The sequence below is a fragment of the Ursus maritimus genome, assembly GCF_017311325.1.
Source record: "Ursus maritimus isolate PB19 chromosome X unlocalized genomic scaffold, ASM1731132v1 scaffold_X1, whole genome shotgun sequence".
Lineage (NCBI taxonomy): Eukaryota > Metazoa > Chordata > Mammalia > Carnivora > Ursidae > Ursus > Ursus maritimus.
The window spans coordinates 111,663,857-111,684,647 of record NW_024423319.1 but is presented as its reverse complement, the minus strand read 5'-3'; the positions used below and the strand labels follow the sequence as shown (position 1 = coordinate 111,684,647).

The 20,791-nt window shown below is 39.3% G+C and overlaps 1 protein-coding gene across 1 annotated transcript in view; it reads left to right on the top strand.

Annotated features, from left to right (window-relative positions):
• Positions 1 to 20,791, top strand: part of REPS2 (RALBP1 associated Eps domain containing 2) — a 219,323-nt gene that overhangs the window by 153,647 nt on the left and 44,885 nt on the right. Inside the window, exon 14 of the mRNA XM_040633929.1 lies at positions 8,286 to 8,347. Coding sequence (XP_040489863.1) covers positions 8,286 to 8,347 — 62 coding nt within the window. The remainder of the gene's footprint in view (positions 1 to 8,285; positions 8,348 to 20,791) is intronic.

Sequence of the window (20,791 nt, the reverse complement as noted above, 5' to 3'; positions counted from 1 at the left end):
CTAATGCCGTTTTTTTTTTTTTTTTGAAAGAGTAGCAGCTAAGGGAAATCCTGAGGCTTGACTCTGCCTTCCCCCTTCTAGAAGCCGTATGTGTGAGTAGGCAAATATTGAGATTTCTTACTGAAACTCCAAATCTGGAGTGAAGTGAAGTGAGTGGGTACGCTTAGTTTTACCTTCTCTTGACTGAGGGTCAGTGGACATGACTTCTGGAAAGAGAGGGAAAAAGCTGGAAAAGTGAATAATCACAGCTGATGCCCTGATACGGTGGAGGGGAAGGCCCAGGGCTCCATGCTGAACTGAGGGAACAAACTGAAGTTTGGGAAGTGCCTCACTGATGTGCCTCAAGGCATGAGAGAGTACACTCTGCTACAGAGTTGTTGATATTCTTTTGGTATTCACATTTCAAAATAACACATTTGTATATAACCTCTTGTTGACTTTTCAGTCGTAGTCATCATCTGCTGCCTTCCCCTTCTAGCACCTTTTTTCCTCTTTCACCCTCTCAGTACAGTTAGAGTAGATCAGTATTTAGTGTTCATATTATTCTTACGGCTATGTAAGCCATATAGTAAATTATTTATTTTTCTTGTGCAGGTTTTTGTTGGCCTTGGAGTGCATAATCAGCTTGTTTCTTTTCAGTGTACTTGCCCCTTGAAGGAACCGTAGACTCCCTCAATTTTCTAAAGTTCCTCTTATGAGATTCCGACACAGGTATTAGTTTCATCTGTTTGAAGAAATGTACAGTGATTGTCTTCTATGCCTGGTATATAGTTTTCATCATGGCATCTCCCTTCTCTGTCATCAAAGGGTTCTCTTCTTCTTTCTCCCATGTTGGAGCTTCTTTATCCTGTGCCTTGCTCTTCCTTGGTTTACTCTCTTGCTTTGGTAGAACACATCCTTGAGTAGCTTTTTTGGAAAGGGTGCATAGAGCTCAATACGAGCCCTTGAATGTCTCAGAATACCTTCAATTGAACCGTCATGCAGGCTGCCTGTTTGGGTATTAAACCATCGGTTGGAAATCAGTTTTCTTCAGAATTTTTATGACATTGCATAATGAATTCTCGCTTTCAGTGGTATATTAAAAGTCTAAAACTGTTTAGACTCTTGATCCCTTTGGATGTGGCCTGCCTTCCTCTTCCACCCCCTGCTGGAAAGTTGTAGAATCTTCTAACTCTAATATTTTGAAACTTCATATATTTTTTTAAAGATTTTATTTATTTATTTGAGAGAGAGAGAGAGAGAGAGAGAGAGAGACAGCACAAGCAGAGGGAGCTGCAGGCAGAGGGAGAAGCAGGCTCCCCACCAAGCAAGGAGCCTGATGTGGGACTCGATCCCAGGGCTCTGCGATCATGACCTGAGCTGAAGGCAGACACTTAACCAACTGAGCCACCCAAGTGTCCCTGAAACTTTGTATTGATGTGCCTTGCCATGGGTCTGTTTTCTTCAATTGTCCTGGGTACTCAGTGGACTCTCTTAATTTAGAAAGTCCTATTTTTCATTTCTGGGTAGTTTTCTTGGACCATGTGACTTTTTTTTTCCTGCTATTTTCTCTCTTTTTGTGGAACTTTTATTTAGATATTATCCTGCTTTTTAAAAGGTCTCCTTAGATTGGGGTGCCTGGGTGGCACAGTCAGTTAAGTGTCCCACCTTGGTTTTGGCTCAGGTCGTGATCTCAGCATTGTGGGATCGAGCCCCACATTGGGCTCTGTGCTCAGCGTGGCATCTGCTTGGAACTCTCTCCTCCCTCTGCCCCTTCCCTCTGCGCTCGTGTGTGCGTGCCCCCCACCCCGCTCTCTCTCAGATAAATAAATAAATCCTTTAAAAAAGATCTCCTTAGATTATCTTAGAATCTTACTATTAAGCTTTCCCTTTCTGCTATCATGTTTTTAATTTCCAGGTGCTCTTTTAAATTATTTGACTGTTCTTTTTTTCAGTAGCATCTGAGTACTTCGTCTTTGCAAATAACATCTCTTGTTTCTTACAGAGGATTTCCCTGATAACTTTGAGAAATTTCACTCCTTACTCCCACCCCGTTAGTTGTCTTCTCAGTAAAATAAAGCTTATGAAGGTAGAGCTTTTTTTTCTGTTTTTTTTTTACTGATATTTTCACAGTACCTCAAACAATGCCTGATACACAGTGAATGCTTAAGTAATTCTGGAATAAACTGAATGATTATTACGATGATACTAATATACATTAAAATTTTTTCTCCTACTATAGATCTAATCTGTATCTTTGAAATTAACCTTTTTTCTATTTCTATTATTTCTATTACTCTATCTTAGAAATTTTTCTGCAGATATCTGATAATACTTCATTATCTGTGTCTATTTAAGAAAGGGGGTAAAAAGCTGATTAGAATATGTGGATAAATGGATAAGACTCGCCATCTGTGGGTTTCATGGTAGAATGATCTGATTTGTCATCTTGTTAGAGATCTCTTGATGTCTGAATCTTCCTTCTTGGCTGGTCCAGTTCCCTGGAGCACTTCTTTGAATCTCTGGATACAAAAGTCTGAGAGCAGAGAGGAAGAGGGTTGACAGTTTCAGAATGTATACATTTACTAGATCCCCCTGTTTTCAATATGGCCCGATGCCTTCGTCTGGGCCTGGTGTCCTCCCTGGAGAGGAAGGATACCTCTAGCCTTTTGCTGGAGTGGGAAACATGATAAAAATATGCAGAATGTGGGAGAAAAATCTCAGGATCTAACTACTCCTAAACGGTTTCAGTTAGTCTTTTTTTTTTTAATATGGGGATGGATCATGGTCCTGTAGTTCTTTCTTATGTTAGTTCAAACAGATATTTGTTGGACACTTACTATATTCTGAGTTATCCAGGTGGAGTAGGGGTAGGGCATGGACACTACAAGCGGAAGGGACTATAGGAACAGGGATCCTGAAGCCAAAACCTGCATGAGGTGTAGCTGGAACCTGATCTTCAAGGGTATTGTCGAGGCATGCCCTTCTAAAGGGTAGGAAATAGGATTCACTATTAGTTAATTTTCTTTACTTTTTATTGCTTTCTTCATTTCACCTCTACTTCCAGAGAAGTTTGATGTCATCAGTTCTTGAGAACTGGGGGGCTTCTGTGGTACACCTTGGTTACTGTCTGCTTTCTCTACTGCTTGTTTAGCTATCAGCCACTCATCCATTTTCCCAGTTCCAAATTTAAACAAGAAAATTTAAACAGTTCTTTTCACTATTGTGTTAACGAGGTGAGAGTGAGATTAGTTGAAAATATTCAAGCTACTATCTAGACTCAAAAGTCTTACTATAGGACACTTAATAAAATTCAGGACAGCAAAAACTAGGAATCCTATACAGTATCAAGCCAAGCTTTTAGTTTCAAGTGATCCCAGGTTGATAAGCACCTTCGGGTTTCTGGCAGACACAGAAGAGGAGGAACCCAGTTTCCACACAAGGCCCAATTCCTACAGGTAAAGTTCCAAGGGGTGTGCATTCAGAGTCAAAGGTTGCCAAGCACTCAAGGAAATGGAACACAGTGGGAGAGAGCTAGCAGGAGCAGCAAAAGAGTAGTAAATACAAAGCCCTCAGATTGTGGGATTATCAAACACAGACTGTTACATAAATATGTTTAATAAATTGAAAGAAAAGGAGATGGAGAAAATGAGTACATAGCCAAGATATTATAAAAATGAAAAAAAAATTTTTGAAAACAGATCAGATAGAACTAGGAATGAAACACTTAGTCATTGAAGTAAACTTAAAGACTGGATTAACAGGACATTAAGCACAGTTGAAGAGGGAATTGGTTAATGGAACCGTGGATCTTAGAAAATTATCCAGAACACAGCGCAGTTGAGACAAAGAACTCCAGAAGGAAAGGTAAGAGAAAATGGCAGAAAGACTATTTGGAGAATCACTCAGAATTTCCCAGAGTGAATAGGATGCCACATGGTTCAGAAATTCTAGTGAAGGGGCGCCTGGGTAGCGCAGTCGTTAAAGCGTCTGCCTTCGGCTCAGGGCGTGATCCTGGCGTACCGGGATGAGTCCCACATCAGGCTCCTCCGCTAGGAGCCTGCTTCTTCCTCTCCCACTCCCCCTGCTGTGTTCCCTCTCTCACTGGCTGTCTCTCTGTCACATAAATAAATAAAATCTTTAAAAAAAAAAAAAAAAGAAATTCTAGTGAAGCTCAGTAGGTTATGAAAGAAAAAGAGAATAGGGGCGCCTAGGTGGCTCAGTCGTTAAGCGTCTGCCTTCGGCTCAGGGCGTGATCCCAGGGTCCTGGGATTGAGCCCCGCATTGGGCTCCCTACTGGGAACCTGCTTCTTCCTCTCCCACTTCCCCTGCTTATGTTCCCCCTCTCGCTGGCTATCTCTCTCTCTGTCAAATAAATAAATAAAATCTTAAAAAAAAAAAGAGGATGAAGAAATAAACAGGCAGACTCAGTGTCAAGTTAAGTACTACAGAGCACCACAAAGAGATTTAAAAAGCAACCAGAGAGAAGACAGACTACTTACCAAAAACAACGATTCTGTTGACACCTGACTTCTCCACAGCAATAATGAAAGCCAGAAGATAGTGAAATGTTATTTTTAATGTGCTGTGAGAAAATAGCTGTCCATCTAGAATCTATGCCCAGTGAAATAATCTTTGGAGAATGAGGGTAAAATAAAGACTTTTCAGTCACACAAACTGATTAAGCTTGCTACTAACAGACTATCCATGAAGGAAATTTTAAAGGATGAACTTCAGACAGAAAGTAGTATCATAAAAGAGGCTGTAAGGGAAACTAGGAAAACTTTACAACTGAATGAGAACAGATCAAAACGTGTGACACTTGGAAGAACATTTGTAACACTAAACACGTTAGAAAAGAAGAAACGCTGGAAATTAATCAGTTAAACAAGTAATTTAAGCTAGAAAAAGAACAATAGGATAAGCCCAAAGAAAGAAAATTCAAGGAGATGAACAGACATTAATGACACAGAAAGTAAGCAGACACTACAGAGGCTCAGGAAAGTTGGTTTTTTGAAAAAAGTAATAAAATGGACAAATGCCAGGTGAGCTAAATCAAGGGAAGCTAGAGCGATGATACAAATAGTATTAGGAGTAGAAAACAAAAGTTATATGCATGGGAGATTAAGAGGAGTAGAGTAGAGGAGGGCATGGGAAGTGTCTTTATGGCAATAAATATGAACATTTAGACAATGTCTAGAAAAATATCATTTATCAAAACTGACTTAAAAATTAGAAAGTCTGAATAATCCTGTAACAGTTAAAGAAGTGAAGTCATTAAAAATCTTGTTCCAAACAAAACTCCAGGTCCAGATGCTTCTGCCGTCAAGTTTTACCTGACGTTCAACAACAAAAGCAGCCTATTCCAGAGTATAGATGGGTAACTCTCTCCAGCAGAATCAAGCCTAACAGATTACCATATGGGAAATGAAACTCACTTACCGGTCTCACTTATGAATATACTTGGCAAAAATCCTAAATAGGATATTAGCCAACTAAATCTAAGCAGATATAAAAACCTGACAAAGTTGGGATTATCCTAGGTTGGCAAGGGTGTTTTAATATTTAAAAATTTATAATGTAACTTGTCGTATTAACTAATTATAAGGGGAGAAGTCATACTATCATCTCATTGGGTGGACATGCAGTTTTGGTTAAAATGTATCAACAAATTATCAACAAATTTCAAAATAATAGTAGGTGGGAATTTTCATAATCTGTTAAAGGGTTTCTACACAAACCTACAGCAAATACCATACTTAATGTTGAAATAGTGAAAGCCTTCCATTTGAGATCAAGAGAAGATAAGAATACCCCTATGATTATTATAAGTCAACTTTACAGTAGATGTTCTAACCAAGTAAGTAAGATAGGAACAAAAAAATAGATAAATGTGGGGCGCCTGGGTGGCTCAGTCGTTAAGCGTCTGCCTTCAGCTCAGGGCGTGATCCCGGAGTCCTGGGATCGAGCCCCACATCAGGCTCCTCTGCTGGGAGCCTGCTTCTTCCTCTCCCACTCCGCCTGCTTGTGTTCCCTCTCTCACTGGCTCTCTCTCTGTCAAATAAATAAATAAAATCTTTTAAAAAATAGATAAATGTACTGAAAAGAGGAAACCAAATTGCTGTGAATATTCATAGGTGATAGGGTTTTATCCAAAAGTATATTCAGAAACACCCTCATATCATCTTTTACAAAAATAAGGCATTTGTTTTTTATTTATTTTTTTATTATTTTTTAAGGATTTTATCTATTTATTTGACAGAGACAGAGAGAGAGGGAGCAGGAGAGCACAAGCAGTGGGAGCGACAGAGGGAGAGGGAGAGGGAGAATCAGGCCCCCCGCTAAGCAGGGAGCCCGATGCAGGGCTCCATCCCAGGACCCTGGGATCTTGACCTATGCCGAAGGCTGACGCTTAACCAACTGAGCCACTCAGGAGCCCCGGCATTTTTTTTTTTAATTAAAAAATAGTAAAAATGAAGTGAATCGGAAATGTATCTGGGTGTACGTCCTATATCTGAGTACACTAAGCAGAGACAGTGAGACATTGGACTCACTGGTTGGTTTCCTGTCTCTCAGGGATCACTGTATTTTGTTGCAGAATTTCCTAGTGTCTTAAAAACTGTTGTTTTATACATTTTGCTCTCATGTCTTAAAACTGTTGTTTCATATTAAAAAACGTGTTTGTTTTTGGCTGTTTCAAATGGGAGGGTAAATCTGGTCTTTGTTATTCCCTCTTGCTGGAAGCAGAAATTTGTTTATTTAATTGGCTTATCAATTCTTAGTCCTCTTGTTAATAAAGGGTTATTTTAACACACACTTTGTTCCGGTGAAAGGCCTTTCCTTTAAAAGCATGTGTAGATTTTAAAAGTTTTGTTTTTAGGGAAACTGGTAATTTAAAGGCCCAATCCTGAGGACATTTAGAGTTGGAAGGGGCCCTGAGATAGATAATCCCTGAGGCTTTAGTTTTTCTGCTGCTACATGCTTTGTCATCGAAGGCTGTTCAAGGTCTCACCACCTCTGGAGTTTTGACCCACTGATGTGTTTCATAAATTTTAATGAAAGACAGATTGAGGGAAATCCTTGATGGGCCCACATGGTTGTACCAGATCTGTGCACTGGCTCAGAATGCAAATCTCTATGAAATTACTCTTAAGTTATCTTTATGGAAAGCCCTAGACTCTATCTTCTGGCTCGTCTGATCTAGCTCGGTCAGATCAAAAGTGATTTGCAAAAACTTTCATGTTCTTGGCATATTGCTATGATTTATTTTTAAGTCACAGAAAATTGTCCAAATATTAGCACACATATTATAGAATTGCCAATAAACTAGGTATGGTTATTATAGAGCACAGTGTGCTTTTTAAAGGAGTTTGTAAAGAATATGGTTTAACTTGCCAGTGTGTGATAATAAACATTTCTTGTGCATGATTATGAGCTTTATTTATAATTCACTAGCAGATGTTTATTTTCATTTAGTTACAACTCGGACATTCTTGGCTTAACTCAAAATTTCTCTATATCTCACAAAATTAAAAAAAATTAGACTGAAACTTTTGTTTAAAACATCCTTTGAATGGGGCCAGATTATTATAGAAACAGATTTTATTATTTCTGCTAATAAGGATCGGGGAGAGAAAAGGAAATCGAGATCTTTGAAGGGTCCCTCAACATCATTTAGTCCCAGCTCTTTCAGCCTCCCTGCTGCTGTCAGACCCACTAGCTTACATGGTAGCAGAGCTGCCCATGGGGACTCTGGCTTCCTTCATTTCTATAGCCCACTTGCTAAGCTAATGAGTAGTGTAATGGCCAAGAGATAGGGAGAAATATTAGAGAAACCGAAGGGCCTAGATTATTTGAAACTAAATAATTAACATCAGAATAATGAGGGATTGACTGCCTTTCCCATGCTGGGTTCCAGTCCTTTGATCAAAGGGTATCTTTTCCTTACTGTTCTATACTGTCTTAATCAAAACAGCCTATATAAATAATTGGATTTGGGGTAGGTAGGATGAAAATGAAAAAGGGATTAGAAATAGCATGTACTGCTTTTTTAAAAATTAAGCCTTCAGGTGGATTTTAATAACTTAAACATGTTAACTGCAATTGGTATTCCTAGTTAAAAAGTGGAAGGATATTTTGTTTTGTTTCTGGTAATTCTTTTTTTTAAAATATGTATTTATTCATTTTAGAGAGAAGGGGGAAGGGAAGAGGGAGAGGGGGAGAGACCATCTCAAGCAGACTCTACCCTGAGTGCAGCACCTGATGTGTTTTTGGTAATTCTTAACAGTATGTGTTTTTCTTTTCAGCTACTAAGTCAGGATTGTTACCTCCACCACCTGCGCTCCCTCCAAGACCTTGTCCATCCCAGGTAGGAAACAGAAGTTGATTTCTGTGAACTATTGGGTATAGGGAAGTTGTCCTACCACTGTGCTTCCTTTGCAAGGGTCGATAGCCACAGAATTGGCCGGTCACATTCCCAAGATGACATCTGGACAAAGAGAGCAGAGAGTGGTTGTATTTCTTCTTATCCAGCCAGTCCCCCAACCTCATGTGGAAAAGGGAAAGTTTCCTCAATAAGCAACCAAACAAATGCATACTGGTTCACCTTTGGCCATACAGGGTTGCATGTCATTTTCAGAGAGAGAAAGATGTAGAAGAATGGGCCTCTCCAGTTGGGCGGTGGGGGGACATGGTTTTTCTGTATAATATGTGCATTTGGGGTGTGTATATTTTCATCAGTATTTTAGGAACTGTGTTAATTCTCCATAATTAATGGTCATCACCATGGTTTTAGCGCTATGGTTTGGGCCTACAGTGCTTTCTTTATCTTTAGGATGGTATTTTCCTTTGGAACAATAAGCTGAAACAGCAGGAGTTGGGAGAGTGTGTCAACCAAAATCTGTTTCACTTGTGAATTAATTCTGCCTTATTTATATGTGCTACTATGACCTTATTCATCAACACTCCTTGTAGAGTTGGAAATGAGAAGCAAGCAGCAAATCTGCAGAGCGTGGTAAAGGGCACTACAGATCTTTCCTTTCATTAATTGCTGCTGAAGAGACTTTCTGTCTTTAAAGGCCCTCTAACTTTCAGCAGAAAACGTTGGGAACTTTCTCTATAAACAGTCCCAGTTTCTACCTTATTGCTCTAGGTGCTTCAGAACATACCTTTCCATATGGCACATCTTAGGACTTGCTGAGTCACCGAAACCACTTTGAACATTTGCTTGTCCTTCTTTTAGAGAATTAGATCATCTTTAGCATCCACTCAGCCTGAGGTGCAAATACAATGAGTACTGTTTTCCTTCCTCAGTTTGAAGGGTAATAAAAAGCCCTGTTCTTCCTGACTCACATATAAGCGAGTGAAAACCCCCTTTCTAATACTCCAGGATTGGCTTTAAAAGTTGTTGATTAATCAGCCAACAATTATTTATTGAGTCCCTGCTGTATATCTAATGGCAAACTTTAGTTCTGTCCTTAGCTTTTCCCTGGTTATAATATCTGCTCATTTAAATTGTTAGCTCTGTTTCTTGAGCATCTGCAGTAGACCAGGTATTGTGCTAAGTGTTTTCAATGCATTATTTAATCTTCACAAAAATCCTATGAAGTAGGTGTTAATATCCTTTATTTTTTTACAGAGGAGCCAAAACAGGAGTTAAGCAAGTCAGCCAAGGTGACATAGCTAGTAAATAGGTAGAGCCAGTTCCCAAATTGAGGTCCATCTCCTAAAAGTCCCTGTACTCCCCATCATTGGAGCTGAAGTGTCTACGTATACAGTAAGACAGTGATCTGTTGCTCTGGCCGGTGAGGCTTTCACCATGTCCCCCCTCTGGAGGACCTAGATGGGACCAAACTCCTGACTGGCACCAACAGCAAACCTGGGCTTTGTCACAGCAAAATAGTGGGCATTCTGGAGGTAGTTATCTACCAGCTGCTGGTCTCATACAAGGGCTTGGGTACCACCTGGATGAATGCATGGCAGACGTGCCTGAAAGGGCTTTTGTGATCAACCTCCTTATCTTCTACTGTACAAGTAACAGGAGTGACTTCCTGGTTGTGAAATGTGTTGCTGCTATCAGCAGTCCTCATCTGACCTGCTTGAGGTGGGCTTCCTGCCTACTTGGGGTCTTAGTGACCAAGGATCTGATGGGGGGCTGGGAATTCTCAAGTCACTGTTAATGAATGAGACTGCTTCTTTGTCTACCAGATTTCCCATCACAATGTAAACAGTGAGCGCAGTGCTCAGCCCAAGCCTCCAACTCAGCTGCCTAACTATGGAGATTTCAGACTACAGAAACAGGTGTGTAAGAAATGCAGGCAGAAAATCCCTTCGCCACTTCCCTCCCCCTACTCTCCCCTTTTCCTCCACTGTGAGTGGGACACACACATTCACCAGAGGAAATCCTGGGTACTGAACATGTGACTGTATTTAGTCGTTGTGCAGTGTCAAATTGCTAATGGCCCTGGGAAAGGCTCACCTAACCACGTGGATGGGGCACCTGTGTATTCTAGTTTTTCCCAAACTGCTTGTGATAAAGCGGTCTTCTGGGAGATATTAACAGGGCTCTGTGGTAATACAAATTTGCAGGCTGCTGCCTCAGTACCCACTTGTGGAGATTCACAGTGCGTATGGGCTCATTAAAGGGTTTGAAGTCCTATAGTAAGGAAACCTGGTCAATTTTGGTAAAGCGTGCAATTTCGTAGTGTGTGTGTGACCATTCACCTCTTTATTTATACAAGACTTAACAATCCCCTGAGGGCTTTGTTAGGGAACATTATTCTCCACCAGCTTTAAGATATTTGTAAGAATATTTCCAAACTGCTTTCATTTGTCACCTCCTCTCTATATTATGTGATTAAAGTTAAATTTTTATATCTTAGGCCAGTAGTTTCCCCTAGAAGAGTTGAAACTGAAAAAGAAAGTTTACCACACGTTAGCTTCGGATTTTTAGTTGTCATGTTTTCAATTTGTTGTGTTTTCTTATTTGCTTTACTTTTCCTTCTGGCTTACTCTCTCATGAGGTCATTTTTACCACTTCACAACAAGCTTTATTACAGCAAACTTAAGCACTTTGAGCTCTTCTTTTGCTCTGTTAAACATTTTTTTGAGTGTTCCTTGTTATATGTGGACAATCAACCTGACTTTGGAAAAAAATATATACGCCTAACCTCAGAGAGTTTTTTATGAGGCTTAAACTTAGTGCCTGGGGAGAAACAAGGAAACTTGGTATAATTTAAATCTTAAATTTATCAGTAGCTCTGAGAAGAGATTAAGATAAAAAGGTTTTGGATTTAAAATTTTCTTTTTTTTTTTAAAGACTTTATTTATTAGAGAGAGAGAGTGAGAGTGGGAGCACACAAGCAAGGAGAGAGGCAGAGGGAGAGGGAGAAGCAGACTCCCTGCCAAACAGGGAGCCCGATGTGGGGCTTGATCCCAGGACCCTGGGATCATGACCTGAGCTGAAGGCAGATGCTTCACCAACTGAGCCACCCAGGTGGCCCTGGATTTAAAATTTTCATATTATTTAACTTGATAAATGGTTAAGACTAGATTATAATAAACAAGAAAACATTCTGTTCCCTAAAAAGGAACAACTATTTTAAAAACTATGTGGCCAGTCAGTGATGTCTTTTGAGGTTTTAAGTATGTAAGAGAAAAGCATTTGTGCATTTGCAGATGTGTCCACAAAGGTATATAGAGATCATTTCTATATACGCTAGAAGTATATCTCTACTTTTATCAAGTGAGAGAGATGAGGTATATATTTTCAGCATAAAATGCAGTTTAGCTGGCCCTTACTTATACTAAGAACCAGTGTGATATGGACATCTGGAGTAAATTATACAAATGGGGCCCTGGAGTTAGGAAAAGGAATAAATTCAAAGAAACAGATCTTTTTATTTTTCATGCTATAGGTAAGATCAAGAGGGACCAAGTGAATATATAAAGAATCAAATGGTTTGTGTTCCATGTTTTCTTGAGGACAGGCTAGAGACCAGGTCATGGTATTTTGGCTCAGCTCAGAAGAGGTGACACATTTATTTATTAATTTTTTAAAAAAGATTGACTCATAACATAAATGACTAAAGAGCAGTTAGAGTTAACTGTTTCATATGGAGCAGTGTTAACATGAGAGTTAAACTTAGTAGCTCACTGTTGGTATGCATATAAACTGAGTAAAATTCCATCCACAGAGTTGGTGCTTGTCCCATAGGTCAGTTCTCTCCTAAGGGCCTATTTGGTACTCCAATAATCAAATCTCTTTAATAGTATTGATCTCATGCCACATTTCTTATGGCAATAATCTTTATTTAAAAAAGAGGTTTTTTGGTATAAAGGATAACCTTTTCAGTTTTATATTAGCACTACATTTGATGAATTGGGGCTCCCCGTAGACTAATGTGCTCAGAATTTTCCTATTTATACCACTAATTTCTTACCTTATAACAGCAAGCGCTTCTCACTTGCAATGCAATGAGTACTAAAATAGAACTGTAGGGTGAAAGTACTGTGCAGGAAGCATTAGATCAATACTTTTAAGCTTAGACCAAGAGGGCTTCATGGAAGGGCTAAGGTGACCAGTGAAATGAGTTTTAAACAAGAGAACTTTTCTTTTCAGGTGGCTGAGGGGTTCAGAGCATTACTATAGAGAAAAAGCAAATGCAAGGAGGCAGGCATGCAAGAGATCCCCATGTGTTCAAGGAACTGTCTGAAATTTAGAAAGCTAGATTTTAGGGGAGAGAGATTTAGTGGTTGGATGTGGCAGGGAAGAGCCAGTGGCCTGCCCACTTGAGGCCAGTGGTGCCAAAGCTTAGGGAAAGGAGGGCCCCCTGACAAGAGAGTTCTGTTGGGGGAGCAGCCCCTGACGGGAGAGCACAGGGTGTAAGTTAGCCCAGTGGTACTCACATTGTACACACAGGAATTATCTGGGGGAGAGCTTTAAACCTGCTGAGGTTTGGGTCCCACCCCCAGAGATTTTGGTGTGGTGGGAGGCCCAGGCATTGGGAGTTTTACGAAGCTTCCCACATGATTCTGAAGTGTAGCTGGGATTGAGAAACACTGAATTAGGGCAAGAGGAGGAATGTTCAGAGATGAAGTTGAGAATCTACAGGATTTGTTAGTGGTATGCCCTAAGTTCTTTTTTTTTTTCTTTAAAGATTTTATTTATTTATTTGAGAGAGAGAGAGCACAAGTAGGGTGAGGGACAGAGGGAGAGGGGAAAAGGAGACTCCCCACTGAGCAGAGAGCCTGATGCGGGGCTTGATCCCAGAACCCTGTGATCATGACCTGAGCCAAAGGCAGGCACTTAATGACTGAGCCACCCAGGCCCCCCATGCCCTGAGTTCTTACAGCGCACAGTGGAAGTCTTTCTTGAGTTGGGGAGGGTGGGAGGCATGAAGTCAGGTTAGGAGATGTACCCATACCCTGTGGGGACAAGAACCCAGATCCTGATGGATGGCCTTGGGAGTCTCAGTTCTTGGGATGGCTGACTCCAGCAGGGTTAGAGGGCTTGATGGGATGGTTTTGCTGGAGGGACTAGCCACTGTGCACCTCAGGTCCTGTGTGTACTATTGTGAAGGACTAGCCATGAACCCAGATGGCCTTGAGGAAACCATAGTCCACACAGCAAATCTTTCATCTAACTTTGTCATCTGGCTAGAATGAGGTCCCTGAGGCACTACTGAACCCAGTAGGAATATGCTGAGCTTGCTGTTCCATTTCAAAGCCAAATTTCTTAGACACAACTTTTTAAATATGATCCTACCCTCTTTTCATTCGGAAGGAAAGACGAGCTCACTTAAACTCAAATGGCAGTTTCTAGGCCCTGAACTATTTCCGAAATACTTGACACTATGCTATTCTAGAAAATGTCCTTATAGTATAATATCCTGTTATTTCAGGTATTCTTATTGTAAGTTAATGTATTAATTGGTGATACAAAATAGTAAATTCCCCTGGAAGAAATTAAGAGTTTTAGAGCTCACACACACTTACTCTTTTTCTCTTGGCCTTTTGGGGGGGCATTACTGGTGATTATGTAAGTTTCTCCCAGGATTATTTAATAGATTTTTAAAATGCAAATTTGATTAAAGTTTAACATGCATACTCAATCCATTTTAAACACATACTAAATCATTTTTAATAGAGTAAAATGAAGTACTATCTCATTGGCAACTTTAAATATCTGTAAGAAAACATTCTTTAAGTATAAACAGTATGGAAATGTCATCACTTCTAGCATTTCACGGCTTTTCTCTTGATCAAATTAACTCAGTGGGCATACATCAAATCTCATGTAATGCACATTACTCATCGAATCACCTTAATATATTGGCTATGTAGATAAAGCATATTTGTGAGCTTTCAAAGATATATACACCATCCTAATTTTCACTCATCGTATTTAAGTTTAGTATATGTATTTTTATAGAGGTATTTTTCTATGTATTCATGTATTAGAAACTTCGTAATTATTCTGAAGAGAATTTACAAACCTATCACCTAGGATGCCACCTTCACTTTTGTTCCAGAGTGTTACCCTGTTCTGTCTTACAGTGCATGCTATAGATTAGCTAAAAATCACAGTATGTTAATGAGTATTTCTGTAATTAAGGAAAGAAGGTCTAGGCCTAGGGTCTACCTTCATTCGTGATGATGAAAGAACATACTGAAAGCTGTAGAGCACGATATGAATGTGTCTGTGCTCTGGTTCTTAGCTTCACTACTCTGTAAGCTTTGTGGGAAGTAAGCAGATTAGTCTCACAGACCTACTGCCTCTTCTATAAAATGTGAAGCTTAGAGTAGATAGATCCTTCTAGTGCTTAAGGTTTCTGATTCTGTGTTGTATTCCTCTATCCAAGAAAAAATTTGTTGCAAATATAGTTGAAACATCATAAAACACAATTGAGGACAAGATGATTTAAACTAATTTCTCCTTATTTCCCCCCACTGCTAAGTACAACTAAAAGTCCTGGACGTAATAAACAGAAAGAGGACTTTGAAAGATATAAACAGGAAAGTGGACTGGCTAGGGCCTTAGGACTTGAGTAATGGCATGGCAGTGAGTTCCCTGAGTTGTAAAAAAAAAAAAAAAATCTCCCATATATCCTGGACTGAGTACTGGAGAAGCCTGCAAACTGAAACTGCCAACAAATATAGACCAAAAAAAAAAAAAAAAAGCCCTTGAGAAAAGTCTACTGTCTAGCCAAAGGTAGATAAGCTAGATGGAAACCTTTTGGCAACACCTGCTCTACCCCATTCAAACACCATGGATGTCCCTCCCTCTCGTGTCATCAGAGACCAATCTGGAAATTGGTCTCTTGTCCCTCACCTGGTGGCAGCAGACAACCTGGGATGGTACTTTCCTAGCTGGAAAACATGGTTTTAGCAGAGACCAAAGGGGTCTCCTAACCCTAATCTGATGGCAACAGGTGGCCTGGGGAGGCACTTCATACCCTGACAGACAGTGTCACTGGAGACAGACATTCCCCAATAAGCAAACACTCAAGGAGTTTGTCACTAGTAGACCTGCCCCATAACAAGTGCTAAAGGGAGTTCTCCAGACCGAAATGAAAGGGACACTTTATAGTAGCTCGAAGCCACAACAAGAAATGAAGAATGGTGAATCTCAAAGCCAGTAGTGTTGATTTGTAATTCTTCTGTTTTCTATATGATTTAAAAGAAAAATACTTAAAACAATAATTACAAATCTGTTAATGAGCACACATGTATAAGGATATAATTTGTGACAATAATAATATAAGGGGCAACAGGGCTATAAAGGAGTAGAGTTTTTGTATATTCTTGACACTAAGTTGGTATTAATTCAAATTTGAACTTTATAACAATCCTTAGGGTGACTACGAAGGAAAAAAACTAAAAAATATAAAAAATATGAAAATGAGAAGGTAACAAAAATGGTATACTAGAAAAAAAATCAGTTAATCATAAAAAGAGAAATGATGGAAGGACTGAGGAACCAAACAGGTATAAGACATAGAAAACAGACAACAAATGGCAGAAGTAAATCTTTCCTTATATGGAATTACTTTAAATGGATAAACACCTCCAATTAATTGGCAGAAACAGTTGGATTTAAAAAATAATCCAACTATATGCTGTCTGTAAGAGATTCACTTTTGATCCAGTGTTAAAAATAGGTTGAAAATGGAAGAATGGAAAAAGATATTTCATGCAAATAGTGACCAAAAGAGAGCCTGGTTGGCTTTAGTCACATCAGACTAAATAGACTTAAAGACAAAAATTGTTACAAGACATAGAAGGACATCATATATCGATTAAAGGGTCACTCCATTAAGATGGTAAAAAATTTATTAAAATATACACACCTAACAACAGAGCCCCAAAATGTATGAAGCAAAACCCAGTAGAATTGAAGGGAGTAGCAGACAGTTATACAAAATCTCACTTTTAGTAATGGATAGAACAACTGGACAGAAGACCAGTAAGGAAATAGAGGACGTGAACAGCACTCTAAATCCCCTAGACCTGAGCGACATCTATAGAACACTCTACCCAACAACAGCACAAGGCACTTCTTCTCTTGTGCACACGGAACATTCCCCAGGATAGACCAGATGTTAGGCCACAAAACAAGTCTCGATAAATTTAAAAAGATTGAAATCATACAAAGTGACCACAGTGGAATGAAACTAGAAATCATTAATGGATATAACACAGGAAGATTCACTAACATGTGGAAATTAGGCAACATACTGTTAAAAAACTAGTAGGTCAAAGAAGAAATTACAAGTGCAATTAGAAAATACCTTGAGATGAATGAAAGGGAAAACATACCAAAACCTATGAGATGCAGGGATAACAGTACTAACAGTACCCTGGGGAAATTTATACCTATAAGCACTTATATGAAAAAAAAAAAGGGGGATCCAAAACCAATAAGCTAACTTTACACCATAAGAAATTAGAAAAATAAGAGCAAGCTAAACCCAGAGGTAGCAGAAGGAAGGAAATGATGTAGGGTTGAGATAAATGATATAGAGAGTAGGAAAACAATAGCAAAATCATTGAAACTAAAAATTGGTTTTTGTGTCCTCTGGTTAAATATAAAAGGCTTTGTTTTATTTCATTTTTAAAGATTTTATTTATTTGACAGAGAGCAGTAGAGCACAAGCAGGGGGAGCGGCAGAGGGAGAGGGAGAAGTAGGTCCCCTGATGAGCAGGGAGCCCGATGTGGGGCTCCATCCCAGGACCCTGGGATCTTGACCTGAGCCAAAGGCAGACACTTAACCATCTGAGCCACCCAGGCTCCCCAAAAAGGCTTTATTTTAAATTAAAATCAGATTCTGATAAATTTATCTCTTGCTGTAGATAATGTTGTTTTGAATTTATCAAGGTCAAATATTCCAGTAAAATGTTTCTGTTTTGTGTAAGGTTGTTTTTTCCCCCCCCGTATTAACTTTGGCAGTGCTTTTTACTGTATGTTCCCTAGTTGTAGGATTGGTTCGTAGATGACTCAAATTGCTCTTCAGAGCCCCAGGTTGGTGTAACATGAAGACAATTGTGGTTTAGACCAGCCTCTGTTGATTGAATCTTGAGAGTTCTACAAGTCCTCTCATAAGGATTTATTAAAGGAATTTGAAAGCCGTTCTCAAACAGTTGGCATTGAATGAGAAATTAAAAAGGCAGAGGAAACTGCCGTAGTGATAAGTCCAGGGAGAAGACAGAGATATAGTGAGGAAATACTGGCATTGTAATAGTGGAGGGAAGATTAAAGATAAATCCCACTGTTTGAAACAGCATGCATAGTTTTGCCTGCTATCAACAAATGCTATTAGAATGTATCCCAAGAACTGTTGAAAAGAAAGGAAAAGTTTTATGATTACATTTAGTTTAGTATTACTAATAAAAATAAAAAACAATACAGACAGATGTCCAAGAAGATGCCTCTGGTCAAGGGTATTATCTATCTGCCTAATAGGGTATTAGACATCTATTAAAATGATTATATGGAAAATAGTGGAAAAGAGGGATAACAGCTGAATACAGAAAAGTTTCGTGATTGTACCACGTAAAAGTAGTTGACTTTTGAAGTAAGGTGTTCTGCCTTCTCAGGGTGATCTGGAAAGTCTGTGGAACACAGTGATTGGCCCTTCTGCCGTGGTCGGATTTTGAATTCCTTTCTCAGTGTTACTGGACGGTGTTCCCTTCCCAGTGGGCTTTTGAGGTTTTTAACTTCTCAGTGAATTTCCACTAACTCTTTTTAGGGGCCTAAAGGGGTTACTTAAATCATTCATTTATAACTTACCTATTTCATCTTATAACTTGTTTATTATAAATACATTCTCTATTTTGGGGAGATTACATGAGTGGTATGTGTGTGAATTGGGGTGTCCATAAAGGTCTCCAGGTATTTCCGTCCAAAATGTCAAGTGTCTGCTGTCAAGCATTTGGAGGTAAACTGCTAAGTAATTAGTAGTAGTTTAGATAGCTCTTTTTTTTTTTTTAAAGATTTTATTTATTTATGTGACAGAGAGGCAGCCAGCGAGAGAGGGAACACAGCAGGGGAGAGGGAGAGGAAGAAGCAGGCTCCCAGCGGAGGAGCCCGATGTGGGACTCGATCCCGGAACGCCGGGATCACGCCCTGAGCCGAAGGCAGACGCTTAACGACTGCGCCACCCAGGCGCCCCAGATAGCTCTTTTTTGGTGGGAAAATTATGTAGTTTTTCTTTTAAAGAGTTCCTCTTTCAATTAACATTTAGGAAAAAGGGAAAAAATGTTCTCTGATAGGACAATTAGAATTTTAAAAAGTCACTCAAAGCTTCATCAGAATAAACTGACTCTTAGGAAGCAACTTTTAGACACCATGCTCTCAGAACTTATAAGATATGTCATGTTGCATAATCATATAGTTAGGATAACTTCAGCAATTATGAGGTTCAAATACACTGTTTACTGAAATCTATCATGTAGTAGTTTTTCTCTTTTTCTTTTTTTCCCATCTACTAGTTTTTTTCATCCATGTTCTCTAGTTAATAAACTCTTACTGTCCTTTGTCTTAAAAGGTAATTTTGCATTGTGCAGAATTCCAGAATGAGGGTTATTTTCCTTCAGCATTGTGAATGTATTACCTTCTTCTCTTCTAGTGTTTATTGTTGTTGCTGAGAATTCTCTTTTTGGTTCCTTTGGATTGACTATTTTTCCTCTAGGGTGGCTTTTAAAACTTTATTTTCGATGTTCTATTTTCATTTCACTGCGATGTGTCTAAGCATAGACTTAAACTTATTTATTCCAGATGACACTTGGTGTGCATTTTCCATCTGGAAAACCATGTCTTCTAATTTGGAACATTCTTAGTCATATCTCTGCAGGTTTTGATTCTCTACTTATTCTGTTTTCAAAGTCCAGTTAGCTATGTTTCTATGTCAATACACCTTTTATTTCTAGTGATGGCTCTTTTACCTTTTTATGTCAATTTCTGTTTCATACTTGTCTCTTTTTTTTAAGGATGCATTTTCTACTTTTAACTTGGAGAGGATTTAAACTTAATTATTTTGAAGTCAGTTTCAACTTGTTCTATTTTCATTTTTGTCAGGAGTAAATTCATCTCCTCTCTCTCTCTCTCTCTCTCTCTCTCTTTTGGCTGTTCTTCTTAGTATTGGTTTTTTTCTTCATGCTTCTGGAAGTTTGTTTAGCAGTCTTATTTTGAATTGGAGTTGAAATTTCATTCTCAGTTCTTGGAGCTCCTCCCTGTCCAGCAGTTCATGGTGTATCTGCCAAGCACACCCCACAGCCCTGCACCCATGGGCCTCAAGTGTAGGGCTAGTTCTTATACTTGAGGTTCAGCCCTTCTGTCTGGTGCACCTGTCAGAGATGGTGCGGGTGGCACCAGATGGTGGCTTAACCTGAGATTAGGCTGCAGTGCTGTATCTGCTTCTGTTTCCTTCCCTAAGTAGGCAGCCCCGAGCACCTTCCCAGGCTTCATCCTCATTTTGCAGCTTTTTACATGTGGTGAATCAGCACCACCTTAGCCTCTGGCTTCAGGAAATAAGTGTGGAGGAGGCCCCCTGCCTCGTCGGGGGCATTTAAATACCTGTTGTTCTGCTGTGTATGAGCTCTCATCTGCCTCTGCCTGCTTCTGAACCCCCAGACTGGTCAACCATTTTGGGATTTGGCCCTACAGGAATGTTGAGCTTGCTTCTGAGTGTGTCTAAGTCTTTTTAAATTTTAATACTTTTTATGCTCATGCTCTCACATCTGTCCTTGCATTTTATTTTACAGCAGAGCAAGTTGAGGTTCAGAAAGTGAAAGTGAGTTCCTTGGAGCTTCTCAGCTAGTGAGTGACAGAGCTAGCTAGCTCTTGTAAAGAGGAGAGCTGGGAAAGGTTTCTGAGGAGGTGCTAGAAATTTAATGATAAACATTTAGAGAAAGAGAGGAATCATCCATTGCACAGCACAAAAAGTAACTACAGATTTGCTAAGCAAAAGTTAGCAAGAATTTCCAGTCTCCGTGCTCACCAGTAATTTTCTAAATATGAAGTATTGCCATACACTAAGTGAAAATGCTAAAGTGCTTTTCTCAGTGCAGACTTACATTTATCTTGGCCAAAATAGCCTTCACAGTTTGGTCAGTGGACCATATTTGGTGTAGCAAAAGGCCAAGTGTTGTAGTCCTTATTCTGCTTTTTAAAAGGAAACAGAAAGGCAGAGAACTTTTGTATAATAAATAATTATATATAGTGCTTATATGCCAGATGCTCTTTTAAGTGCTTGACCAATACGTACTTAATCTTCATCACAGTCATAGGCTGGATAGGTTCTATTGTTATTCT